The 15,153-nt window shown below is 35.6% G+C and overlaps 2 protein-coding genes across 6 annotated transcripts; both read left to right on the top strand.

The window, feature by feature from the left end:
* The first annotated feature begins 1,846 nt into the window (after positions 1-1,846).
* prdm11 (PR domain containing 11) lies at positions 1,847-9,032 on the top strand. 4 transcript variants are annotated; one of them, XM_059545729.1, is made up of 8 exons: positions 1,847-2,077; positions 3,064-3,149; positions 3,248-3,324; positions 3,427-3,686; positions 3,798-3,865; positions 4,025-4,212; positions 5,026-5,559; positions 6,138-9,032. In XM_059545729.1, the coding sequence occupies exons 2-8, from the start codon at positions 3,082-3,084 to the stop codon at positions 8,294-8,296; spliced, it is 3,354 nt and encodes a 1,117-aa protein (XP_059401712.1). In that variant the 5' UTR covers positions 1,847-2,077; positions 3,064-3,081; the 3' UTR covers positions 8,297-9,032. The 4 variants fall into 4 exon arrangements, with proteins under 4 accessions (XP_059401712.1, XP_059401711.1, XP_059401710.1 ...); XM_059545728.1 differs by having other exon boundaries at positions 3,048-3,149; XM_059545727.1 differs by having other exon boundaries at positions 1,848-2,077; positions 3,031-3,149.
* A 3,583-nt stretch (positions 9,033-12,615) lies between these two features.
* LOC132133051 (CD59 molecule (CD59 blood group)) lies at positions 12,616-14,948 on the top strand. 2 transcript variants are annotated; one of them, XM_059545744.1, is made up of 4 exons: positions 12,616-12,753; positions 13,231-13,314; positions 13,431-13,535; positions 14,442-14,948. In XM_059545744.1, the coding sequence occupies exons 2-4, from the start codon at positions 13,260-13,262 to the stop codon at positions 14,645-14,647; spliced, it is 366 nt and encodes a 121-aa protein (XP_059401727.1). In that variant the 5' UTR covers positions 12,616-12,753; positions 13,231-13,259; the 3' UTR covers positions 14,648-14,948. The 2 variants fall into 2 exon arrangements, with proteins under 2 accessions (XP_059401727.1, XP_059401726.1); XM_059545743.1 differs by having other exon boundaries at positions 13,395-13,535.
* The last annotated feature ends 205 nt before the right edge of the window (positions 14,949-15,153 follow it).

Below are 15,153 nucleotides of genomic sequence, written 5' to 3'. Positions count from 1 at the left end.
TTTGAACAGTAAGATTTGTAATGTTTTTAAAGAAGTCTCTTCTGCTCACCAAGCCTGCATTTATTTGATCCAAAGTACAGCAAAAGCAATAATATTGTGAAATATTTTTACTATTTAAAATAACATTTCTATTTGAATATATTTTAAAATGTTATTTATTCCTGTGATCAAAGGTGAATTTCAGCATTACTCCAGTCTTTAGTGTCACATCCTTAAGAAATCAAATTATTCTAATATGCTGATTTGCTGATTATCAATATTTAAACGAGTACTTTTGTTTCAGCATTCTTGGATGAATAGAAGGATCAAAAGATCAGCATTTATGTGAAATAAAAAGCCTTTGCAACATTATACAGTATATCATTCAAAAAAAAATTATTTATTTTTTTTGGAAAATAAATTATAGAAATGTATATTTTTATTTAGCAAGCTTTAAAATCTCAAATTACATTTTGAAATATATTCAGATAGAAAACAGTTATTTTAAATAGTCTAGTAAAAATATTTCTGTTTACTGTTTTGCTGTACTTTGGATCAAATAAATGCAGGCTTTGTGAACAGAAGAGACTTGACTGGTAGTGGATATTATAGGCAACTTTAATTATTCTCTAGCTTTTAATTGGCTTAATCTATAACTGCTGGGCAATAACAAATAATAATTTTTTTTATATATATACTACAAACACGTATTTATCACATAATACGGCAGAATAGTTTGTATACTGTAATAAATCTATGTCAATTAGCACGGTTTTGTTCATATACTTATATTTATCACCTGCTGGAGATGACTTGAAAAACCATATATTGTCGCAATCGTATATTAATGTCTTTGTGTTTCCATAAGTTTCAGTGCTTCTGTCAAAACAACTGTTTTCACGTCCCCCGCGTAATCTACGCCCCTGGTTATGACATATAAAATCAATCAAAATGGCAGCAATTTCAATAGTAAAGGATGATGGGTAGTTACTGATAGCGCTATTTATGCACCGTTCAATGTCTTTTTTTATTTATTTTACAGCGGTGTGCATATGGTGATAGTTTATTCATCCATATGTGCAAGAGAATATAGACGATTAAGTATTCTGCTGTCAAAAGCTCAATTTTGTTGTTATGAACGGCGTTGCCATAAAAACGGAAATGTATGTACGTGAATAGCTCCGAGTGGTCGTAATCACAGTAATTCCGAGGATATTAAGTCAACGGGAGCTTTTCGAACTGTAATCATAAAGTATAACACTTATATAATAAAGGCAAAAAGTACATTGTACACCCAAGGCTAAAATTATCAACAAAAAGTTCAAATGGAGTTTTTACATTAAGTGGCTGAAAACGAATAAACTGTGAAAATGACTATTAAAACTTTAATAATTAAACTTTTAATTATTAAAAAATAAATAAATGGAAACACTTTAGAATAAGGTTCCATTAGTAAATGTTAATGTATTAATTAACATGAACAATACATTTATTACTGTATTTATTAATCTTTGTTAATGTTAATGAAAATACAGTTATTCATTGTTATTTCATGCTAATTCACAGTGCTTTAACTAATGTTAACAAGCACTACTTTTGATTTGAATAATGCATTAGTAAATGTTGAAATTAACATTAACTAAGATTAATAAAATGATTGTTCTTGCTTAGATTACGTTAACTGAAGTAGTTAACTAACATTAACTAATGGAACCTTATTTTATAGTGTTACCAAATAAATAAATAAACGCGTTCCAAAAGCGAACGCAGACGAAACGCGCGAGCCGCGGCCTCATACAACTTCACACACTCGAACTTTCCTTTTCCTGAAATTTCGTGCCCAGTCGGCACAAACCCCGCTTTCTTCCGTTTTCCATGTCATTTCCTGTATTAAAAGATGGTGGTCACAGCAGAGAGAAGCAGATGACTGTGGTACAAACATTTGGAGATGATAAACTTTGCATCGCCCGGGACTAGTGAAATCCCCGCGTGCCGTTGCGTCACCGCCGCCCTGCTCGGAGCGGCAGATAGCGAGACGCACCACGGCTGAAGAAGACCACCAAAGACCCCGAGACGCACTGCGTATGTTCTACAGAAGGTGAGTTACACTCACTAGCCATTGTGGCCAATGAAAATGGCTTCCGAAAGCGTTAGGCACATTGCCAGTTGCCTTGCAGAAGCTAAGCGGAGACCGAGCGTACAGAAGCATTGCGTACCGTCATTGTCGACGCCTGCGCTCGAGCTCATGTGCAACTTTTATCTCACAAGTTTAAGATGAACAAACTTTTCAAGAGCTTTATTTTTTCAACCGAGCATTGTTGTCCTATTTGTTTTCCTGCACTCGTTTCTCTCACAGCTCGGGTAGTTTGTGAGTGACGGCCGGCTCGACCAATCAGAGCGCTGCTTTCTGACTGACTCGCAATCGTCAGCAGAACGGAGTCGGGGTTTCTTGCGGTCACTTTTCGTGGTTGTCGCGTTTGTATGTTTTTACGAAAGCCGCTCAAAGTTTGTATCCATGTAAACATTTAAAAACCTATTAAAGCATTTAAGAAATAAAAATGAGATGAAAAGGTTAAGGTAAAGCCAGCATGACGTCACGGTGCCCCACTGAAAAGGAAAGATAGCACATAACAGGCATACATTTTTTTTCCATAATATAAGAATTTTGGGTTAAAAATATATACAATAGGGTTAAAATGTTGAGATAACTATTTAACATGGTTTTTAAATATATTTTTATTAACTTTATTTGAATGACCAGTTATCACTATTAACTAACATATTGGCTGTTATTTAGTACTTACAGTCTAAAGCAGATATTAATGCCATATTTTGCATGACCATATTTTAGATCCTGTAATCCTACCACACACAGGTACCTAAACCTAACAACTACCTTACTAACTATTAATAAGCAGAAAATTAGTTTGATTTTATTTATTAATAGTAGTTAACTGGACCTTAAAATAAACTGTGACCTTCATTTTTTATTATGTTTTAACCGTTTTGATGCTCTTTTTATAACATCTTTTAAATTTCCTGTTTGAACAGTATTTATTTTACCTCAGCATTAATATGTTGAAGTGAAACGCTCTGCCCAGAATGATGGCAGATTCCTGTGCCGTTCCAGACCATTCCTCCATGGAAGTTGAGGCTGAATGCAGCACCAGGTCAGCTTTAAAAAGTGTTTACAACAGCAAACATTTAAGTAGAAATCCCTGTGCATAAAAAATAGTAGTAATAAGCTGTTCTTCAACCTATTTACTAGTGCCTCAAATGGGAAGTCCACTGAAGAGCCAAACAAAAAACTAAAAGTTGACCATGAGCATTTGACCAGTTTTTGGTGTAAGTAACATTTACTTTTTCTTTAAATAGAGGTGTTGTGGTGTGTATATACATATAATTATGTTGTTTGTAATCATTGGTTATTAAATGTTACATGCACAGTCTGTGAAGAATGCAAGAAATATTTCTCGGAGGAGTGCCCTACCCATGGGCCCCCTTTTTTTGTGCCAGACACCCCTGTGGCATCAGGGGTGCCCAATCGGGCAGCTCTCACTGTACCCTCAGGCATTGAGATCCGTAGAGATGGTGATAAGGTGGATGTCTGCTGCATGGATGAAAATATACCAAAGGGGGCGCTGTTTGGTCCTTATCAAGGCCAAATAAATGCCTCGGATAAACACTCAGGACCATACTCTTGGATGGTAGGTTATTTTGTTATATATTTAAACACCATTTAGCATAATTGTATGTATGCACATTCATTTATAATGCAGATAAAAACTATATTTAAATGTCTAATATATTTATTACAGATTGTTGGTAAGGACAACAAAAATAAATTCATTGATGGGAGCGATGAAACTACGTCTAACTGGATGAGGTAATACCATGTTGCTGAGATGACATCCACTTTAATTCATCTTTTCCTTTTCTTTATGCTATTGTAATGTAAGGATCTTATGTGGAAAATTATGTTTTAGTCACGGTTATGGTTAAGTTGATATGTTTGTTCATGGTATTAATTGTTTATTCCTCTCAGGTTCATTCTGATTTCTTCTGATGAGAGGAAAAAGAACCTGAGTGCATTTCAACATGGGGAAGAAATCTACTTTAGAGTGTGTCAGAGACTGACGGTGGGAGAGAAACTCTGTGTGTGGTACAGCAGCGAGTACATGAGGCGACTGCAGAGTGTGTCTCGGGACAGCATCGACCGCAATCTGGACACAGGTGAGACACCTTTCGCTGGTGCTTGAGCCAAAAAAAGTTGACAAAATTGAACGCTTTGGAAATGGGTAAAAAATAATCTCCAAAGACATTTTAAGGGGCTGCTAATACAAACACTGCAGGGCCGGAACTGAAGAATAATATATTCTAAATAAAAAAATAATAGATTCTAATAAAATCCTAACAGCACATTTTAAATTTGCATCACTTTGAACCAAAACCATTTTCTAATTGAATAATAGTTTGTTTGGTATAAAAGACATTTATGGGAAGATGTTTTGTTTACTGGATTAGATCAGTCTAGACGAGACTGAAACTCACAACAAGATTTGAGCAAAATGTAAACAATATTTACTATAATTGAAGTAGTTCAGCCAAAAATGTGCACTACTCATCCCCATGAAATTTGAAAGAATTCTACTGGTCACTGATTTCCTTTCAGTAACCATCAATGCAGGTTGGAGGTTTCATTCTTCAAAGGGAAACAAAAGGCATCATGAAAGAAAATGTGATCATGATAAAACGTGCGCTATATTTCAGGTCTTCGGTAGCTTTTGGTAGGAATAGACCAAAATGTAACTCATTTTACATTGAACATTTTTGATCAACAAAAAGTACCCAGAAGAGATGTTCCAGGCCTGCAATGGTTTAACAGGTAAGTGAAATGGGATTTATATATTTTTTTTTCTTTCGATCTGCTTTGGCCATCATACTTTTTTCAAAATTACTAATATTTTTCCACAGGTTTTTTTTTTTTATATATATAAATATGCTGGTAGTTTAACATGCATTAACCATAACACTATTGTATTCCAGGAGTGAAATTAGAAGAACAGGAGGAGCATAAAGGTCCAGTGTTGAGATCTGCAATACATGGTAGAAGGACCCGAAGTAAGCATGGAAGTGATGAGGCAGAAAACCAGCCCCAGGCCAAGAAAAAGAAGATTGACCTCATTTTCAAAGATGTCCTGGAAGCATCTCTGGAGACTAATCAAAGCCAGAACAACCCCCTGAACAGCACCTCGTCTTTTCCAAGAGCAAGAACAAATGTCTGCCAGGTTTTCAGCCAGCTTGACGCAGAGTGTAAAGAGACCGTCTTCACCTCTGGATTGGCTTCCATGGAACATCACGAGAGTAGGTTTGATGCAAAATGCATTAAAATGGAAGAAACAGAAAAAGATGTGACCCTAACCAATGTAGGACCATCAACATCTTTCTGCCCAAACTGTGTGAGGTTAAAACAACGAATACGTGAGCTGGAGGCTGAGTTGCTTTGTCTCAGAGGACAGGGGCATGCTGAAATTAAGCCAGTACCACCATTTGAGCCCTTTCATAGTGAGGACCTCAAAGGTAGGTTGGAACCTGGGATGGAATGCTACCATGGATGAGAGCCTTTCTGGAGTAGATGTGTTGATTAAAAAAAAATAAAAAAAAAATATATATAAAAAAAAATATATATATATATATATATACGGTATATGTGTGTGTGTGTGTGTATAGAATTTTTTTCTTGTAGTTAATCAGTTACTGTTAACATTCTTTTGTTGGTGTTTTGCATTTTTGTTAGTTATTGTGTGATTGCCAAATTTGTTGAAATGTTTTAAATGGAAAAGCACTCTTAATTAAAAGTTTTAATACAATTATTAATGAGTGTTTTCTTTTTGGAGCCTGCCACTAAAGTTTAAGTCTTTGTTTGTTGGGTGTGCGGAATTAAGAATGTTTTAATTTAATCATACTTAAAAAGATGTGTATTAGTGTATTAGTTGATGTAGAACTTGAGATATCATGAACTGTATTGAGAAGGTATGCTTACAATAGGTGTAAAAATGCCTTCATTCATGCCAAAACTCACCAGTTAGAAATGTTTGAAACTTGCTTTGTGTTGGTTTTCAGTTTAATTCTGTGCTCTGTTTGCTCATTTGTTTTAGATGCCGTGATGCCCGTCCCAGCAGCGCTTGAGGAAGATGACCAGGATGTTGATTCTGCTGATGAATCCATTTCTGCTGACCTCATGGTGGCTACGGATGAGTCTTCGAAGCTCTCGCTGGGCTCAGGTCGTCGGATTCGTCGCTTCAAACCGGAGTGGCTGAAGAAGTTCTGGTTTCTCCGTTATTCACCCACACTGAATGAAATGTGGTGCCACGTGTGCCGACAATACACTGTCCAGTCTTCCCGCACCTCTGCTTTTATTATTGGTTCCAAGCAATTCAAAATCCACACTATTAAACTTCATAGCCAGAGCAATCTGCACAAAAAGTGTTTGCAGCTTTACAAACTTCGCATGCACCCGGAGAAGACCGAGGAGATGTGTCGTAATATGATGACTCTTTTCAATGCTGCCTACCATCTGGCTTTGGAAGGACGGCCATTTTCCGATCTGCGACCCTTGGCAGAGCTCCTCAAGAAGTGCGACCTCAAAGTGGTAGATCAGTACATGAATGAAAATGACTGTCAGATTCTCATTCAACACATTGCTCGAGCATTCAAAGAGGATTTGGCTGAGAAGATACGGCTTTCGCCCTTTCTAAGCATCATCATGGATGGGCAGAATGATGAGCTCTTGGCTGATACTGTTGCTGTTTACGTCCAGTTCACCACCACTGATGGACTTCCTGCCACGGAGTTCCTTTCCCTACAAAGGCTTTGTGGAGGCAACGTGGAAGGCTACCTCCAGGCTGTGGATCGTGCCTTTGGAGTCCTTGGTCTAAGACTTCAGGACATGCTAGTTGTTGGCTTGGGAATAGATGGCTCAAACCTTTCCTCTAGTCTGAGGGCAAAAATTTACATATCTGTACGAAAGACAATCCCTTGGGTGTTGTGTCTACCTGTGATGATCCATCGTCCCCATTTGGAGGTTCTGGATGCTATCAGTGGAAAGGAACTGTCTTGCTTGGAAGATTTGGAAAACAACTTGAAGCAACTTCTTAGCTTCTACCGGTATTCTCCACGTATGATGGCTGAGTTGAAATCAACAGCACCAACTCTGTCTGAGGAAACTAAGTTTCTTGGGGATATAAGAGCTGTGCGTTGGATCATAGGTGAACCCAATGTTCTCACTGCCCTAATCAAGGACTATCTAGAGGTGGTTGCTCACTTGAAGAGCATAAGCAGCCAAACCCAGAGAGGTGATGCTGCTGCCATTGCTCTGTCTCTCCTACAGTTCCTGTTGGATTATCAGTCGGTGAAGCTGATCTATTTTGTGTTGGACATCATTGCTGTCTTTTCACGACTTGCTTTCATCTTTCAGGGGGACTATCTGTTGCCGTCACAGGTGGATGCAAAAATTGAGGATGCCATTCATGAGATTGGTCAATTGGTGGACTCCCCAGGGGAGCACCTACAGGAGTTTGAGGACAACTTTCGGGAGAGTTTTAATGGCGTGGACCTCAAGAACTTGCGGGTTGCTGAGTCCAAGTTTCAGTCCATTCGAGAGAAGATCTGTCAGCGAAGTCAAGGCATCCTGGCCCAACGTTTTGATCCACGCAGTCGCTCAGTGGTTCAGGCTTGTCAGGTCCTTGACCTGGCCTCGTGGCCTCTTAACAGGGATGATCTTGGTGCATATGGAGAGGAGGAGATCCTTGTCATTTTTGACCACCTGGAGACGATTCCTTCCTCTGGCCGTGAGCTCTCTAAAGAGAGAATAGATGCCAGAGGAAGCCTTGTACTTGAATGGAGGGATCTAAAAGCTGATTATTGTAGTGTGAATGGTTTTAAAGAATTAGTCAGCCACATCTTCAAATACAAGCAACGTTTCCCTCTTCTCAATCACATCCTGCATATTGTCAGGGTATTGCCAACGTCATCGACATGCTGTGACAAAGGAAGATGCTCGTTGCAGAAAGTGCGCAGAAATTGCCGTTCCAGACTAACTCTGGAACAGATCAATGATCTGCTCACCTTGGCCGTTAACGGACCACCTATCAGGAGCTTTGATGGAAAGCGAGCTTTGGACAACTGGTTTGAAGAGAAATCCGGGAACAGCTATTCACCCTCGGCAGAAGTGCTGAGCAGAATGCCCACCACCGAACAAAAGTCTGTGTTGCACAATATGGATATGAATGCATATGAGTGTTATCCAGATATTTAACTGATCGGCAACAATTACTCAGCCAACATAATTCCAAAAAGCCATCTCGTTGGAAAAGGGCTGATCGGTACTATAATGTGATTGGCCAAGTAGTTTGACACTGGCCCTGCTGCTAAAATGGCCTAGATCAGCGTTTTCTCTATGAATTGGTTTAAATGCCTTTGCAGGTCACAGGCACATGAAACACTTTAAAATGTTCATGTAAATGGTTGTGATGTGTTGATATGTGTTTTTGTTCCAAAGAGAAACTAGGCTATTTTCTAGTCACAAGGATTGTTGCCGTTAGGTGAATGTTTGACTAAACACCATTTCATCAGATATTGGTGAGTGAAGCCTCCTTACAGTCTTTTTTAATCTTTGAAAATGTCACCTTCTTGCAAAAACCGATTCAACTAAAACCTTAAATAATAAAAAGTTTTATTATTTTATCTGCAATATAATTTGAGCAATCATTCTGTATTTGTACGTAGACTTGTGTGTATGGAAATTATATAATAAAAATTGCTCAAATTTTCACAGCATGCTCTTTATGCTGGTTATCACTAACTGGAATGGAAATGGCCACTCTTTTGCCTTTTCCTAACATTTTTTTTTTTTTTTTTTTTTTTTTAGATACTCTTTAGTTAACCACTACTTTTAAGATTATATGTCAATCTTGATTTGTTAACATGGCTCATCACACAGGTGCCGGTAATGTGCAGTTTACACCCAATCTGATTTAAAGATTTCAAATACATAGCCTTACCGAAAAAAAGTTTTCTTTGTGCTTTTAGCATTTGCTGGTGCTTGATTTCTGGTACATATTTTTATGTACAGCGACTGACAGCCATGTCAGACCCCCTTATGAGCCATTCCAAAATATAGTTACATTTTCTGATTCCACATCAAAGAAACAAATATATCTTTACTTTTCAATGCAGCAAAGAGGTGGTCTGCATAGTCAAAGGTATACTAAAATGTTTAATGATAAAAATAAAATATTTCAGTATAAATAACCCAAAATTCTATCACTGTCTCAGCAATACTTTTCACCCAGTACAAATGTGTGTGCATGTTGTCACCACTAGTAGGCGACACTGAACCTTGGATTACATTTTTGTATCTGAAAGAATAACACTTAAATCTTAAATCTTAAAAACTTAAATCACTAAGTCATACAAGAACAAAGCTTTTATATTTTTGATTGTGTTATTATGTGCATTCGTGTATTCTAAAATTGCATGTGTTATGGTCCGGATCATATATATTTCACGTCATTTTTGTCTTACCTTACCTTGCCTTCCACTAAATTCCATCAATTATACCTGTGCAATACATATATATATATTTTACACTTAAATTGTATATTCTTAAATACAAGAAAGTTTAATACTAATAATATTCATTGAAACTGTGTAATTTGGAGGTTTCCAACACGACTGAGCATGTTTTACAAGATAACTTACTTGTGCTAAAAATTTCCATATTTTTCAAGCCATGACTGTTTTTAAAAATAATAATCAAGGTATTAAAAAAAAGAGTCACCAGTAGAGATCTATTAATAGGTTTTTTTTAACAGTAATGTTTTCAATGTTGCAGTTGAAATTTAACATGTCAATTTTATTCATGCAGTTGTTAAAGCATCATTATTATCAGTTTAGAAAATATTGTATTTTGTGTTATCTCAGTTTATCAATTATAAATGCAGTAATATTGAAGAGTATTGATCGACGGTGACTACCTTCCATGTGCTGCAAGGTTTTATACATTATATTAATCAAACTGAAATGGCTTGTCTTTATTTTGAAATAGATTTCGATTTTGCAAGTCTGAATGTTTAGCATGTGTTTAAAGCCTCAGAACGTTTGTATTTTATGGAACAAATTATTTCAATGGATCCATTTTTATTCGTTTTTAATGAATGTACTTTTTAAAAACAGACATTTCAGTGTTCTACGCAAAAGATTAGTCTCATTTAATTGGTTAAACCATTGTGTTTCAAAGAAGCTATTTTTGTTTGCATTTCGTGCTTTAGTGAGCAATTGATGGCATAGCATACCCACTTCTGAACTCATGAGTAGCAAAAGGATTGTAAGGATCTTTTATCTATGTGAATGCTTATGAATGTTGGACTGTTACCTCACAGTGAGGTATGCCATCGAGTGAATCTCATATTGTGAGCTGTGTCACATCTTTAATGGTGAATTCTCAGAAAATGAGCCAAAATCAAGTCTGATATTATTTAGTTAAGGCTTTAATATCTGTTTTCCTTTAATCGAATACTATGTGTACCAAATGTAAACGTTATGTCTAGATTAATAATTTTGTATTTCCTTGATTTAGTTGTCATGTAAACTCAATCATGTGCATTGTCCGTATCATGAATTATTATGAAATGTTTTTATCTGGAAGACACCAGGTCTAAGGAACAAACTTAAACTTCTGATGTCAAGTTTATTTTCGAACAAAATAAGTGAGTGTTAGCTCCATATTTTCATTCAGTTTCTTCTTGCAAAGAGAAATATGTGTTTTGCTTGGATTTACACGTTATACACCGCTTCTTCCTGAAAACATAACACTGGAACTCCAGAATACAAACTACATGTGAAATGTATACCTGGGGAATGTGTACATGTATTATAGAAACCTGCTTAAAATTACAGCATATGGAAACTATATTCAACAAATAATGGTTTAATAAAGTTTTTTTTAAATGTGGTATTCCTTGTGTTTTTTTTTTATTGGTTTGCTTGAAGGAATAGTTCACCCAAAAAATGTTAATTTGCTGGAAATGTTCTCACCATCAGGCCATCCAAGATTGTAGATGAGTTCGTTTCTTCATCAGAACAGATGGAGATGGAGTAAGTTAACATTATCACTTTAGCATTACATCATGGATGCTCTGCAGTGAATGGGTGCCAAACAGCTGATAAAAACATTAAGATAACCCACAAGTACACTTGTAAACCATGCTTGATCAGTGCATACTGTTCTCCTGATTCAGACAAGATGACTTTTCTGCAATATTATGAATAGAGTGCTCATATCATACCGGAAATGTAATTCTTCAAGTTGTGTAAATTACTTGTGGATCACTGTGATGCTTTTGTCAGCTGTTCGGACTTTCGTTCTGATGGCACCCATTCACTGTAGAGGATCCACTGGTGAACAGGTGATGCAATAATACATTTCTCTAAATCCATTCTTATGGAGAAACAAACTCCTCTACATCTTGGATGGCCTGAGGGTTCGTTTTCAGCAAATTTTTTGGTGAACTATTCCTTTAATTGAGTTGCCATTTGATTTTAGGTTTAAAAAGAAAGCCATTTCTTGGTTGTTGCATGTTAAAAAAATAAAGCTTTTTTAGATTTACTAGACACATACACACATTATTTAAAATGCTGCACTGAATGTTTCAGCCCAAACAAAGATCGAGTGCCATTTGTTGCTTGTATGACCACAGCTTCTTTGTTCATTTGTGTCAAGATTTGGTCCATAAAACACAGTCCCATTCCAGCTCTGTGGAAAAGCCAATCATCATGCCTTCTCTTATTAGCATCCTGACATGTGATGGGTGAATTTCTGCTCCCTTTTGTAAGTTTGAAGAAAAGCAACAACATGAGTACTTGTGTGGGCTGCCACACAAACAACACTACTTCCCTGTTTTAAATCCCAACAAATCCATTCGCTTATCACCAATTGTTCCGTTATCATCAGATCCAGATTCACAGTTGCATTTTAATGCCTTTTCAGATTCTGAAATTCAGTCTGAAATAAGGGTGGCATTGAGATGACTCTGAATTGAGTGCTTCCATGACTGCAGAAAGGAAGTGTGACACAGGCCTTATTGTGAGCACCAGCTGCAGTGTTGGGAAACGTAGCAGAAATGTTTGGGGTTTAATTCTTGTGGTCAGTCATTACGTTGTACAAAGAGAGAGACAGTTAGATTGAACTAAGAGTCAAGATCTTTTGTTTTGATACAGATTCTGTATGTGCTCTGTTTTAGACTAATATAACAATGTTCTGGCTGTGCAAGATAATCGTTTAGTGAAATGCAATTGTTTTTTAGATGCGTTATGATGTTATTCACTTTTAACTATTTTACTTGTACAAAAAGAGTTTGTTATGCTGCTCTATATTGCAAACTGTTATCATATTAGTTTATTATAATAAACACTGGTTTGTAATGCAAGTAGTTTAACTGTTAATTGCACTTATAGTTATTTATAAGTCACCAACATGCAGGCATTGCAATACATTCATGTATATTAATGATAATGACCGTTAAACATAATCTTGTCTCGTTTTTTGGATCCATTTAATCTTTCTTGGCATCTAGGAGAAACCCCATCAATGACATCATTCATGTGGGGCAAGGGCGAGGCTTGTGGGGCTTGAGCAGAGAAGAGGTGCACGAAGAATGCTTTCGGACTGTTGAAACACACAAGCTTGGATTAACCCTGAGTATTTTGAGCATTGTAAGTCATACTTAATATAATTCTGATGCTAATATTTTCCTTCAGTATTGCAAAAGATATTTAAACTGTGCAGTTTTGCATTTCAGTTTTATGTATTCTATTATTTGATTTATATATATATATATATATATAGTATAAAGAACATTTTTTATGTTTGTATTGTATATACAGTACTTTTTAAAAGTTTGCAAACATTGTGATTTTTACATTATTTTAATTAAGTCTTTTCTGCTCAGCAAGGCTGCTTTCATGTGCTAAAAATACAGGAAAAACACTAAAACTGTGAAAAAGTATTTCACATTTTGTTTTAACTGTGAGTATATTGTAACATTTATTTTACTCCTGTGATGTGCAGCTGAATTTTAAGCATCATTCCTCCAGTATTCAGTGTCACATGATCCTTCAGAAATCATTAATGCTCTGAATTTCAATGTTTAATCATTTTCTTTGTTTTAATTTACTGATGTTTATTATCAGTCTCTTAGGTCAGGAAGGTTTTTTCCATAATGAAGTGCTCTCTTGGACTTTTTCTGTTGGTCTGTTGTGTGACTCTAAGCTTAGGTAAGTTAAATGGACTTCATTATTGTTGGCTTCATTTTGTGTGATTTGGTCATGACTCCAGTGCTTTTTATTTGAAACAGGCATTAAGCATTATGGAATCCGATTCTCCTCTGCAGGCTCGTCTCTTCGATGTTACAAGTGTGAGGATTACACCGGGGGCCGATGCACAGTGCAGCAAGTTTGTTCTTATGAGGACGCATGTTTATATCTTCATGAGAAAGGTTTGTGGATGAAGTTTTAGTATGCAATGGCACATCCTCCTGAGACAGAGACAAAAAGATTTTGGCTTTTACATTTACTTTAACAGTTTAGTGTTTGGTTCATGTATATATTTTAAAACACAATTATTGTTTCAATTTTATTTGTATATTATATTATCAAACAAAGTGACATCTCCAAACAAATGACACTAGACATTTTCTAAGAATTAACATCACTTTTCTGAATAACCTTTGCAATAACTACTAACCAAATGATGTTGGGTAAGATAAGTATGTAACTGAACTTTGCTAATTAATCTGTCTAAAAATAACCAATTCATATTATGTATTCATTTGTAAATTAAATGTCCATCAAAACAGCTTCTTTCAGTTAAAAAGATCAAATAACTTTCTTAAAATAAGTTGTGTAAATTTTGAGTTTGATAAAGTTTTAGTGTTCGAGATTTGTCTATACAGCAGCCTTTAGATTTCTTAGTAATGAAGGTTTAAATACTAACTTAAGAATATTAATATAATATTTTATATTCCCAAAACCTTAAGAACATTATTTTTCTTAAAAAATGTTCTACAGACAAAAAACTATATATATATATATATATATATATATATATATATATATATATATATATATATATATATATATATATATATATATATATATATATATATATATATATATATATATATATTATTGGTGATAGGATTTTTAGTGGATGTAAGAATACAGTTTATGCAATTAGTGCATTTTATCTGAAAGGCTACATCATTTTTATACTATAAATAAGTAAATAATCTAATTTCTAAAGTGTATGTTGAAAAATATGCTCTGTTTAATACTTTTTTTAAGTGACTTATTTAAAACAAAAATTCTATTCTAATCACTGATTAAGAGTTCTCGTTTTCTAGGTGGGAAGACCATTCGCCGGTGCATTCGTTACACTGACTGTGATAACTCTCGTCTGTCCCAGAAGTTTCCGTCGATATCAGAATATACTTACAGGTGCTGCAACACTGACCTGTGTAACAGTGGCCCAGTGACCACGGCAAGCACGTGGATCTTATCTCTGCTGGCGCTGCTCACCAGCCTCTGTTCCTGCTGCATCACTGCTTGATTTCTCACTAGTATCCTCAAAGGCTATTCCTTGCCATACCCTGTATGGATGTCTTTATATTTACTATGTACCATTATTTGTGATTGTTTGGTTTTAACTAACCACTTATATATCAAAGAGCACTGTTTGTTGTAAACTATTTTTATTCTAATACCTTTGTTTTCTGACTTTTTTATTTAAAATTATTTTTATTTTATTTTGCCTCATATTTCATAAGAATGCAGCAAAATGTTTGATCTTCCCATAAATTACCTTTGTATGTACTATATTTACATTAATAAATTAACTAATTAAACATAAACCTTGATTTTCTGAATTTATACATTTGAAATGTTTTTAAAAACAGGTGCTTTTGAGGTTGGCTTACCCTTTACAGTCTTACAAGTCCAGTTTCAAACCACCTGCAATGGTTCTAGTGTTTATTCAGCACTGCGGACAGCTCCACTTCAACTAGCTATTGAAATACTGCACCTAACATCAATGTAACACTAAAATTACTAAAAAGG

Source organism: Carassius carassius, chromosome 50 (assembly GCF_963082965.1).
Source record: "Carassius carassius chromosome 50, fCarCar2.1, whole genome shotgun sequence".
Lineage (NCBI taxonomy): Eukaryota > Metazoa > Chordata > Actinopteri > Cypriniformes > Cyprinidae > Carassius > Carassius carassius.
The sequence above is the reverse complement of the archived record's forward strand: the minus strand, read 5'-3'. Positions and strand labels throughout refer to the sequence as shown.